Genomic DNA, 13,115 nt, shown 5'->3' with positions numbered 1-13,115 from the left:
TCTCAGCTGTGATATCTACTAATAAATTGGTTTATCATCCTAACAAACACCAATTCATATATACATATATATATATATATCATAGAGTTACATACATACATATATGTATGTATGTATGTATGTATGTATATATATCATAGAGTTCCTAAAGCAGGGTTCCCTTGGTCAGTTTTTAATTTTGCATAGCTCTTACTTTATAAAACTTATAACTGAGATAAGCCGTAACTGATTTGTAACTTGAAGGCAAGGTATCTAAAAGACAGAAACAATTCAATCTTATTCTATCTTAGAAGACAATTACTAGGGAAAGCAACATAAGCAGATTCCAGATGTACTTCCTTGTGTGTGTGTACACACATTGTGCCTGCTTGCTTCAGTCATACTCGGATCTCCAGTCAAGTTAGCATTAACATGGGAATCTGCTGTGGTTTCCGTGGCTTTCCCAAGCCCTTCTAATTAATTCGACTTAAAGAAATGACATGAATGCTTCAAAGTAGAAGGAGATGTTTTCAGTCGGGAGTCTGAGTGGAAAGGACTTTAGGAGGAAACGCACTCATTCCTCAACACTCAGTGGGTGCTCATCATCAGGTCCCCACCGCGGAGCCAGTGCCCACATGTGTGCACGGAAGAATCAGCAAATCCTCCTGAACAGAAACAGATTCAGGCTCTGGAAGGAACGTTTCTATTCAAACAAATCAATAGATTGGGTGGCCAAAGTTCATAATAATTACCCTCTTTTATCAGCAGCCTCTAGGAAGTTAGGTGTGTGCGTCCCTGTGGCCACCTGAAACCTTTCTTCTCGAGGAATCACTTGGCTCTGAGTGTGGGAATCTGCAAGGAGAAGCAAGATCCTGGGAGGCAGCTCCAATGTGTCAGGCTGGTAGAAACAGAAAGCATCTCCTGGTGGTATCTAGCTGGCTTCCAACAGGGTAGGCAGGCTCCTGCATGCAACATACCAGGTATAAAAACTGGTTTCTCACTCATTTAAAATTTTAAAAGCATTTTCAACCATTAGATGATATTTGCAAGGTTTTTATGATAGAGTTTTCTTTTTAAGAAAGGACAAAGAAAATACCCAGGAGGGGTTCTCAAGGCTCCTGCCCCAGCCTAGGAGTTCCTGGCAGCTGAGGGCTGCTTGGAGCCAAGAAGAGGATTGAATTTTCTTTGGAGATATGGCCACTGACAGGTTGTCCACACCCCTATACAGTTATAAGCACACAGGCAGCATTAATTAGATACATAGGTTATTTTTAAAGGGGGATTGAAGTTGAATAGAAAATGTGTTGGGGAACTTCTGGGACTGTTGGGTAGATATTATCAAGATACATTGTATATATGTATGTATGTATATATATACATATATATATGGCATTTTCTAAAACTACTATATAAAGTACTTTTTAACTCCAAAATCAACTCCACGCCGCCACCTGTACTCTTTTACAAACTCACACATTCACCAGATTCAATTCTCACACTCTGTGTGTGTCTGTGGTGTGTGGACTCACACGCTTACATGCTTTGAGACATGGTCTTATTACACAGCACGGGCTAACCTGGCACTCCTCACTTAAACCAGGCTGGCGTCAAACTTGCAGTGATCCTCCTGTCTCTGCTTCCCAAGTGCTGGAATTACAGGTGTGCACCAGAACACCCAGCCTCATCCAAGATATTTCAATAGACTAGAATATAAGTTCTAATCAAGGATAAACTTAAAAGCAAATAAAAGGGGGGGGCATAAAAACAGAGGCTCTGAAAAGCAATTCATCATTCGATCAAGCCTTTGTTCTCACCAGTGTGACTTGCCATCATGACCCCGCAGATGTCTCGTTCAAGGCCTAAATTATTCATATGGATTGTAAATATTCTTTATTTGTATACGGGGATGATTAAAAAAAACCTGCCAGGGCAGGTGCAAGAGCTGAAAGAACACCCCTTCCTCATTCTTTTTGTTCCCTGTGTTTACTAAAAAGGAATACAGACCCCACCCCCAGAAAAGCCTTTAAGAAGCGCCTCTAGTGGTCATTTAGGGAATGATATTGAACATATTGCTGTACAAAAAGGAGGGGGAGTAGGAGGGTGGACTGTGTCACTCCTGAGGTGACATGGCAGCAGCGGAGGTGTGTCTCGCCTGAACTCTATAAAAGGTCAGCTCTACAGCGCCGTGAGACAGACAGGCTGTGCTCCAACTCCAGGCTGCAGGTGTTGCCTCCCAGGATCCCAGATGGATTTCAGTCGCCGAAGTGTTCACAGAAGTCTGAGTTCCTCCTCACAAGGCCCAGCACTTAGCATGAGTGGCTCCCTATATAGGAAGGGGGGCATGCAGCGTCTGGCGGCTGCACCCAGTGTCTATGGTGGAGCTGGAGGCCACGGCACTCGCATCTCCGTCTCCAAAACCGTAGTGAGCTATAGCAGCGGAGGGGACATGTTTGGGGGCAACGGGAAACTAGCAATGCAGAACCTCAATGACCGGCTGGCCAGCTACCTCGAAAAAGTGCGGTCCCTGGAGCAATCCAACTCCAGACTTGAAGCCCAGATCAAGCAGTGGTATGAAGCCAATGCACCTAGCACCGTCCGGGACTACAGTCCCTACTACGCACAAATCAAAGACCTGCAAAACCAGGTAAGTCATGAGGCCTGTGTATCTACATTTCTGTTTTAGTTGCATAGTAGATCAGGGGGATGGGTGTATATGGTAGGTGAACCCTAACATACAAAGCAAATTAAGTTGAAATTTATAACTAAAAAAAAATGTATTTTATCAAGTGGTATCAGAGTTAAAAGGATGAGTTTAAACCACACTTTTTTTCTAAAATTTCAACCTAATTGCATATAAAATATGATACTTTTATCACCCAAAATTACAGTCTGTGTCTTTGCCATGGTTGACAATGTCAGGTCCTCAGGGAGAATAATCTCATTTTCAGAAGAACTTCAAGGGTTTCTATGTGGTTTCCCCCTAGTCTTTATTGACTTTCAAGACTCAAATGAATTAAAAAGAGATTTTTCTTTTTTCATTTATATAACCTTATATTTCAAATATCATCCTACTGTGGGTATAAATAATAAAAGAGTTCAGAGTGGAGGCAAAATGCAGATATTAACGGTTTCTGTACTAACTGACAGATGGGTGGTTGGATGGATAGAAGGAATCGGTTTTGATTCAAGCCATCACTGTGTATCCCAGACTAGTCCAAGCCCACACTATGTATCCCAGGCTAGTCCAAGCCCTCACCGTGTATCCCAGGCTAGTCCAAGCCCTCACTGTGTATTCCAGGCTAGTCCAAGCCCTCACCATGTATCCCAGGCTAGTCCAAGCCCTCACTGTGTATTCCAGGCTAGTCCAACCCCTCAGTGTGTATTCCAGGCTAGTCCAATCCCTCAGTGTGTATCCCAGGCTAGTCCAAGCCCTCAGTGTGTATCCCAGGCTAGTCCAAGCCCTCAGCGTGTATCCCAGACTAGTCTAGACCTCATCACTCTCCCGCCTCTATGTCCTCAGCACTGGGATTAGCCACTATGCACAGTTCTGATAACTGGACTTTTTTAATGCCCTGTTTAAATATCTGCTAACCATCTCCAAGCATTTTATAAAGCACTTAGGCAATAATGAAATGGTCTATTGCCCCCAATTCAAATTTATTGCAATCCTATCTCAGTCTGACCCTCTGTCATCGGAGATAGGTGGGGTTCTCTCTCTCTCTCTTTTATAAACCCAGTGGAGCAGAAGTGGGAGACTTTGCTCCTGACTGAAGATGCCAAGCACAGCACACACCATTCTTATCTAATCAAGGAAAGCGGTGCTTTCTCTTATGCTTATATTTAAAATCGTTGCCCCTTTAGGGCAAAGGCCATTGAGTCCCTGTGGACCTCTTTTCTTGAGCTGTATTACAGGCATCAGTGCAGTTTGATTCAGATTTCACAGAAAGGATCAGTTCACGAAGCTAAGGTGATTACATCACCCTCATCAGAGTGTTTCTTCGGGCTTTCCCTGAAGCACATTCCAAATACAAACCGATTGTTCTCCAGCACTTCTCTCAAGGTTGATGCTTCTCAATTGACTTGGGGATTATCCACAATACCTAGGAGCAGCTACTAGTACCTACTAGCTGGACGTCTCTCAAGGGACCTCTCTCCAGGAATAGCTACTGAAAGAGATGGATCATTCTAATGTTTTCTAGGAATGGACTTCCAGTCCGCATGCATCTTAAAGAATGCAGTGCTAGCTGGGCGATGGTGGCGCACGCCTTTAATCCCAGCACTCAGGAGGCAGAGGCAGGCGGATCCCTGTGAGTTCGAGACCAGCCTGGTCTACAGAGCTAGTTCCAGGACAGGCTCCAAAGCCACAGAGAAACCCTGTCTCGAAAAACTAAAAAAAAAAAAAAATTAAAAAAAAGAGAGAAGAATGCAGTGCTTGCCTTGCAAGCCCGAGAACCTGAGCTCGATTCCCAGAACCCAGGTTAAAAAAGAAAAAAAAATTGGAGAACGATGGTGTGCACGTGTAATTCCAGTGTTTGAAAAGCCGAGACAAGCAGAGGCCTTGGCTTTGCTGAACAGCCAGCCTGACCTACTTGATGATTTCCAGGACAGTGAGGGATCCTGCCCTTCCCCAAACATGTGGATAATACCCAAGGAATGGCATGCAAAATTGCCTGTCCTCTGATCTCCACATGCAATCACCTGTACATGTGAACATGCACACACACACACACAGGGGAAGGAGAGAGAGAGAGAGAGAGAGAGAGAGAGAGAGAGAGAGGGGGGGGGGGGGAGGCGAGAGAGAGAGAGAGAGAGAGAGAGAGACTGGGGGGAGAGGCAGAGAGAGATCCAGGATGTATCCATCCTTCTGTCCTAGAACCTGTTTCCGACCAGATGGCTACTTCTCATTCACCCACTATTTCATAGACACTAGCTGAGTGCTGTGCATCACACAGAGATGAATGTGTCGGTAAATAAAGTGTTTTAGGTGGAATCAGGCGTGGACCAAAGCAACTATCACTCAGAGGGGTATAGGAGGAAGGCTGTGCAGAGCGACAGAAACAAGGGCACATCCGCTGCTAGACCTGAAGGCTATCAGTGAAGGCCCCGCCCCCTCAAAGCCATGGTGGCAGAGCTGAGAGGTGAAGGAGTGGGAGCTCACCAAATGAGAATGGCTTACAACCATGTTCCGGGTATGAACAGCGCCACAGACAAGGCCCTTAATAAGGTTCCGTGATCACAAGAACATGGACCAGACGAGGAGTCCTGTTCTAACGCTGTGACATGAAGGCCTGTGTCATCATTCCTCTTATTCTCTCGTGGACATTCTTGAAATGGACATCACTGTTGGTGTAATTGCAGTTGTCTCTGAGGGCAAATAAGATCATTGCAAACTCCTGCCCTGATGGAAATGTCATTCTTTCCCTCTCTTATGTTTTTCAGATTAAGGATGCTCAAATGCAAAACGCCCGATGTGTCCTGCAAATTGACAATGCTAAACTGGCTGCAGATGACTTCAGACTGAAGTAGGTGCTCTAAATCACAGCAAATGTAGGATGTGTGGGGGTGGGTTGGCGGGTTGGTTGGTTGTCTTGTTTTTTGTTTTTGAGATAGGACCTTGCTATGTGGTTCACATTGGCCCCCAAAGTCAGTATCCTCTTTACTATAGATGTCTGCCTTCACACCCAGCACCATGGTAAATTTTTCTGAAAAAGAAATCCTTTTAGTACTTTTTTCTCATATATTTAGAATGTATATGTGTATTGAGAAGGGGTGTAGAAGGAGCTGTGGGCAAAGTCTGCTATCGTCCCACCCGGCTCCCACACAGCTAGCTTAGTCCAGGAAATAACAACACACAAACTGTATTCTCTTCAACACTACTTGGCCCATTAGCTCTAGCCTCTAGCTGGCTAATTCTCACATCTTGATTAACCCATTTCTAATAATGTGTGTAACACCAAGAGGTGGTGGCTTACCAGAAAGGATCTTAACCTGCGTCCACCTTGGAGAGGAGAGCTATAGCATCTGCCTGAATCTGCTTCTTTCTCCCAGCATTCTGTTCTGTCTACTCTGCCTACCTAATTTTCTGTCCTATCAAAGGGCCAAGGCAGTTTCTTTATTAACCAATGAAAGTAGCACATATACGCATGAACCTCCTCCATCAAAGGGAGTTAGGGGGAGAGAGAGGGAAAGGAATAGGGAAGGAAGAGGAAGAAATGGGGAAGCCACAGCACATTTCTGGGGGTCAGGGGACATTCTGCACTTCTCCCCTTCCAACACCCAGGTTCCAGGGATAAAACTCCAGATGTCAGGTGGCCATCAAGTGCCTTTGCCTGATGAACCAACTCACTGGTCCTGAGAAAGAATTCCGTCACATTGAGATGAACTAAGAAACTTCTATTACATTATATCAGAACTGTGAAGCTTAAGGATACTAAAAGCTATGTGATCCTGCAAACACTCTTGGGGACAGACATCGCCCCCCCCCCTCCAGGATGCTAAAATTTTTTTACCCACCATTGTTTCTGAACACCACCCAGCAATTGCTATTGTTGTTGTTGGTCAGCTCTGGTTACTAAAATGGTCTTTTTTAGTAATCTGGTTTCTGCTGCCTTTTCACCCACTAAACCTAATTCTATCACTCAGAGCAAGAACAAAGAAACCCAGAACTCCATTTCTGCACATGTGCCCTTCTGTGATGTGAGAGCCACAGGTCTCCGTGGGGTGACGCTCCCAAACAGACATTTGGCTCCCACATTGCAGCAAGATTCCATGGGTGACTCCTATACCTTTCAGATGCTGGTGTTTTTACCATCTCATTCAGTTAACCGAAGAATTTGAACCAATCTATGATTAGTCCACTTCATATACTGTTCACCTTCTTATACACACTCGCATGACCATGCTCCCTCCAAATTGCTGAGCACTAGGGCTTCCTGGCCCAGTCTGCATGGTGTGTCCACACTAACGGCACAGCACTGTAGAAGGACAGGGTTTTGATGCTAATGGAGATGAAAAAGAAGGAAATCAAAAAGTACATCTGAAGGTGACGCTATTAGATTTGTGAACCCAGTCCTGCTTGGCCAGGGGCTATTCTTCTGTTATGGCTTAGGCTTCCTTTGGTGTATTAACTTGTGTCTTTGCCAGATGGTTGCAGAGGAAAAGAAATGACGAAAATGACTCACATCGGACACATCTGTTTAACAAAATGATGAAAATAAGCTCACCCTGTAAAATTTCTCTTTGGGTTATTAGTTTCTGAAGTATTTGGTGGGGAGGTTGTTCGTTAAACTTGGGATATTGTTATTTATTTTTTTTTGTTGGCTTGGTTTGGGCTTATTGCTGTTGCCTGTTTGTTGTGGGAGCTGCGGGCCTGCTTTTCGTCCTGCCTGGCTCCCACACTGCTAGCTTTACACCAGAAATAACAACACACAAACTGTATTCTTTTAAACACTGCTTGGCCCATTAACTCTAGCCCTTACAGGCTAATTCTCATATCCCGATCAACCCATCTCTAATAATCTGTGTAGCATCAGTCTTACCGGGAAAGATTCAGCATGTCTGACCTGGCAGCTTGCTTCATGGAGTCTGCCTGGAAGATGGGAGCATGGCCTCTGCTCCAGAGAGCAGAGCTGTCAAGTCTTACCTCACTTCCTCTTCCTCCCAGCATTCTGTTCTGTTTACTCCTCCCACCTATGTTTTAACCTATGAGGCCAAGCAGTTTCTTTATTACTTAACCAATGACCTTCCTCCATCACCTGTTGTTTTCACAGTCCTTGGGATCAAGCCAGGTCCTTATATGCAAACATTCTACCACTAAGCCCCTAAATTCAGACACTTTTCAAAAGTGTAAATGAACAGAAATTAGATATAGATACAGATTCTTATGTGAATAAACATTTGCCTGCATGTATGTCTTGCAACATATGTGTGCCTGGTACCCACAAAGATCAGAAGAAGGCATCATAATCCCTGGAACTGGAGTTACAGGTGGTTATAAGATACCATGTGGTGCTGGGAATTTAACCAGGGTCCTCTACAAGAGCAGCCAGTGCTCTTAACCACTGAGCCATCTCTCCAGCCCCAGTGATGGATTCTGTTACAGAACAAATGACCTGATTCCCATGTTCTCATTCACTTTCACAAACATGTGAAGGGGGTTGAGATAAAGTGCAGGAGCTGACCTATCTTGTGTTGCATCATCTCCTCCATCACGGCTGTAGAAGGACTCTTATGCCTGCATCTTAATTCATTCCCAGGTATGAGGCTGAGAGGGGGATGCTCGTCACTGTGGAAGCTGATCTCCAAGGCTTGAGCAAGGTTTTTGATGACCTGACCCTTCAAAAGACCGACTTGGAAATTCAGATTGAAGAACTGAATAAGGACCTGGCCATCCTCCAGAAGGAGCATCAGGAGGTGAGAGAGTCGCAGGGATGTTTAGGGAATGCTGAGGCAGCTCCAATAGCAAAATAATAAAAATGAGAGGAGAAGAAAGAGGAAGAAGAGGTGATGGCGGCGGTGCTGATGGTGACAGAGAGAATGTCAAACCTGCCAGCCACCCTTTTGCATGAGGTTGCTCTTCCTTAGAACCTGAAAGGAGTGAGCCAGACCCCAGGAAGCCTTCTTCCTGTTTCCTCTCATCATTATTCGTGCCCAGTGAAGGAAGTCACAAGATTTATTATATTTTTTCCTCCCAGTCTGATCTGAGGGTATTATTCAGACTAAACACAATAGGAATCTTACTCCCACAGGAAGTTGATGCCCTTCGCAGGCAACTGGGCACCAATGTCAACGTGGAGGTGGACGCTGCTCCAGGCCTGAACCTGGGAGAGATCATGAATGAGATGAGGCAGAAATACGAAGTCTTGGCCCAGAAGAACCTCCAAGAGGCCAAAGAACAGTTTGAGAAACAGGTAATTCCAAGCGTGAGCAGGTGTGTTGCGCTGATCTCCAGGACAGAGCCTATTGTTTTCTTTCTCTTTTCCCCACTTCTGTTTTCTTTTTCTTCTTCTTCCCTCTCCTTTTCTGGTCTGCCCTCCTCTCAAAAGAGTATCTCTTTGCTCATTTTCTTAATTCTTGGAACTTTAGAGCGCAGCCCTGCAGCAAGAAGTCACCGTGAACACTCAGGAGCTGAAAGAAAGCGACCTGCAAGTCACGGAGCTGAGACGCACCTACCAGGGCCTGGAGATTGAACTGCAGTCTCTCCTCAGCATGGTGAGCCCCTCTGGCCTCCCCTGCTCGGTCTAGTCCGTGCTGACCAAGGCCTGTGTTCAGAACTCTAGAAGCACAGACTCCTGTAAGAAGTAACCTCTCCCCTTGCAGAGCCAAAAAGGAAACAGGTCCAACAGCTAATAATAGTCATACCACGGAAAGAAGAAGAGGAAGGGTAATGACCTGTACCAATGCAGGGGAAAGAGTAGATCTTGAAGATTTCACAGGGAAAATTGCATTTATCTGAGAACTTAAATCGAAGATGAGCTTTAAGTTAGGAAAAGATTAGAGTCATCTCAGGCTAAGCAAGCATCAGCCACCTCAAGTTATGCCAACAACACTACCAAGATGATTCTATGGCTTTCTGCTTTCGGAGTCTGGGCTAAAGGGACATAGTCGTCAGGCTCATGTCCTTGTGGTGGAAGGCAGAGAGAAATAACTGAGCTGTGGGGCAACTCTTAGAGTTGATTCTTAGACAGAAAAAGAAAGAAAGAAAAGAAAGCAAAAGACCTTATCAATTTTGCTTGCACTTCATCGAGGCAAGAATGACATCCTCCCAGGTCAAGGAAGTAAATCTTGATCTTGTGGCACAGTGCAGCACACTGAAGGAACAGAAAACACAAAGCTCAAACAAAACAAGTCCAAGAGACGGCAGGTGTAGCTGGCTGCTGGGTCTGTCTAGATGGGAAGAACTTTCAAGCAAGAAAATGGGTAGTGACCAAAGGCTGCAAAAAATTCTTCCCAAAAGATAAAACAGTTGTGTGGCTTACTTCAAGGCAGCAAATAAGAAACACTCTCCTTGTCTTCCTCTCTCAGAAAGAGTCTCTGGAGCGCACCCTGGAGGAAACCAAGGCTCGTTATGCCAGCCAGTTGGCAGCCCTCCAAGGAATGCTGAGCTCCCTGGAGGCCCAACTGATGCAGATCCGGAGTGACACAGAACGCCAGAACCAAGAGCACAATGCCCTTCTGGACATAAAGACCCGGCTTGAGCAGGAGATTGCTACCTACCGCCGCCTTCTGGAAGGAGAAGACGTAAGGTAAAGACCTTCGGGTGTATGTCCCTGTCTGTCTGCAATTCTCTTTCACAGTCCTTGTCAAGGCAATCCCCCACACAAAGGCAATTTTATACACACACAATGAGGAGATGAAAATATAGCAAATAGTATAAAACACCCCAACCATCAATAGTCTTTGAATGAGGCCTTCGGGTAGCTCTAAGTCATAAGATGGTTCTCTTAATGATACGGATGGCACATGATTTAATTCTTATTGAATGTGGAACTGGAAGCACAGTAACTCCTTGCACTACTCATGAATTAAACCACAGGCCACAGAGGCCCCTGGGACCCTGTTTGTAAACACGCAGAACTGAAATGGCTGCTTGCAAACATAAATCCAAGGACATCAGGAGAACATAGATTTGAACTTCCATCCTAATTGTTTTTTCTTCACTATAGACAGTTCCAGTAGATGATAAGCAGGTCCGTGTTGACACTGTGTATTTTCCAAGCTAAAAAGTAGAACACTCTAGTGTCGAATAAAAATAGTCCAAGGGACAGAAGTAGGAAAATAATATTTAACCTCCCATCAACTCAGACTTTGATCAACAAAAGGACATGGAGGGAAGTTCCCCAGCTTTGATGAGGAAATAATGCCTTCTTTCTGTTTCTTTGCTTTAAAAAAAAAAAAATGACAACCACAGAACTACAGAGTACCAGCTGGCCACTTTGGAAAGTAAGGGTAAGTGTTCTGCCCTTGTGCAGGATTCTATGATGCGGAGACCTCAGCAGGCCTCTGGCAACTGTCTGTCCCTGAGGAAAGGTCAATGACAGAGGATACTCAAAAGCACAATTAAGAACCAGGTTTCTATTTATTTAGTGGATAAATAGTGGACGCTTGCATGTGTGTGTTCATGTGTGTGTGCCTGTGTGTGTGTGTGCCTCTGTGTGTGTGTGTGTGTGTGCGTGCGTGTGTGTGTGTGTGTGCGCCCATATGAAAGTCAGAGGACATGCATAGCACCACCTCCAGCTTGAAAAGAAAGAAAGAAAGAAAGAAAGAAAGAAAGAAAGAGAGAGAGAGAGAAAGAAAGAAAGAAAGAAAGAAAGAAAGAAAGAGGAAAGATTTCCCTTCCAGCACCAGAACTTGGGTCCCTACACTTTTTTAGCAAGCACTTTAGCAGCTGAGTAAATTCTTATTGAATGTGGAACTGGGAGTAATTAAGTCCCAAGACATCAGGATTCTAAAAATCTTGCATGTCATGTAAAGGTCTCCCTCCAAGTGGGGACCTTGGCACAGTCGCTATGACAAGGCAATTTCTTAGCCTGTGCTATTATTGCTCAGACAGTGACCCTGAAAAGGATATATACAACTCAAATGTGGATTTCATTAGAGAGTGTCTGTGTCCATCTGAGGGGGGGAGGAGGGGAATATATAAATTTAAGGAGAGTGATATATTGTCTGTGCTTTCTTATAAAGTCAACTTAAGATTACACAAGAAAAAGAATAGGTTCGGGCTTTTATTTTTCCCTAAGAAGAGGAAATAAATGAGAGCAGCAATAACTGGAAGTGGAAAGGTATAACAGGGTAGCCACGGGCCTGTTCCAACCTCTGATGTTTCATACGCACACACAGATATCAAGAAAACCAGGAAGATTAAGACCGTGGTAGAGGAAGTGGTGGATGGCAAGGTCGTGTCCTCTGAAATCAAGGAGGTGGAAGAAAGGGTATAGCCCGCTGCCCAGGGGAGGCTGCTCCAGCTGAAAATGAGAGAGTGGCCGTCAGAAAACACCATCAGCACTGTACAGTGATTACGGTGGGATGGGGAGTCTACGTATCAGTCTCTGTAATTAAATATAAATGTTCTCGCTCTGCACTGAAAAGTGCTTGCAAGATTGAACCTGGGAGTACCAGCCTATTTAAGCCGTCATCACTGCCATCTTCATCACAGGCCCCTTCATTTGTACTGAAGCTCTCAGTTGGAGGCGTTCTAGCAAATTGCAAATAAACCTCTCTCTGTTTGAGTTTTGTTTTTCTTGTTTCTGAATTGCTAAAACCAGCAGTAGGGAGTCCACGAGTTCTCCATGGAGGCAACTTCCTACAAAATCTCATTGGATTTGTTTCCTTCAAGCAGGTTTGGCCTTTCCCCATTGTCTCTGCTACCTCTCCTGGTTCACCTTCATTCTTTGAATAATTTAAAAGAATTTCCAGTCACAAATGCTGAACAGAATTAGAGCAAGGCACATGACGATTGAAATGGGACTAGGGTTAAGGGCAAAACTAGACCAAAGGTAGAATGTGTCTTTTTTTCATAATAAACTGCTGAACTCAGTGAGCATCGCTTCATTTGGTGAATCTGGAGTATGAAATGTCTCTCATGGTTCTTTGGGAACTGCTTAGTGGCCTCCCATGTGCCTGTGGGTTGTACAATAATTACCATTAATCCTAGAACATGTCCATCACCCCCACTGACAATCATTCCCAGTCAACGATGATTCCCGACCCTGACCTTGGTCCCCAGATGTGTGCACACACATATGCACACACAACCACACGTACATACATGCGCATGCACCCACACCAGTGCCCACACTAATACAAATATGCACATATATATGAAAGCGGGAAATAAGGAAGCCACCAGCAGGGAACTAGCTGGCCAAGTCACTGTGAAGATTGTGAGTGGGTACTTACCAAAAATCTAAAGATTTATAGAACAGCGCATAATTTTCTCCGTGTTAAATATTCCCTACATTATGCAAAAAATGGAAGGTATATAAGACACAAATGTGTGTGTGTGTGTGTGTGTGTGTGTATACGCACATTAATGCAGTTGTTGGGTTCAAATCCATGGTTTTATGCTTGCTAGACAGGTGCTGTGTACCAATTCAAGAAGATAGGCTTCTCTCTCTCTCTCTCTCTCTCTCTCTCTT

General features: G+C 44.6%; 1 protein-coding gene across 1 annotated transcript; it reads left to right on the top strand.

Moving 5' to 3' along the window:
- Window positions 1–2,157: 2,157 nt before the first annotated feature.
- On the top strand, window positions 2,158–12,513 carry Krt20 (keratin 20). Its single transcript, XM_041643781.1, has 8 exons — window positions 2,158–2,623; window positions 5,419–5,501; window positions 8,235–8,391; window positions 8,727–8,888; window positions 9,064–9,189; window positions 10,003–10,223; window positions 10,889–10,926; window positions 11,818–12,513. Exons 1-8 carry the CDS (start codon window positions 2,225–2,227, stop codon window positions 11,913–11,915), a joined length of 1,284 nt encoding a protein of 427 aa, XP_041499715.1. The 5' UTR covers window positions 2,158–2,224; the 3' UTR covers window positions 11,916–12,513.
- The last annotated feature ends 602 nt before the right edge of the window (window positions 12,514–13,115 follow it).

This window comes from Microtus oregoni, unplaced genomic scaffold (genome assembly GCF_018167655.1).
Source record: "Microtus oregoni isolate MIOR12 unplaced genomic scaffold, Mior012 000091F_ref0000469, whole genome shotgun sequence".
Taxonomy (NCBI): domain Eukaryota; kingdom Metazoa; phylum Chordata; class Mammalia; order Rodentia; family Cricetidae; genus Microtus; species Microtus oregoni.
This window is presented reverse-complemented; position numbering and strand designations above follow the sequence as displayed.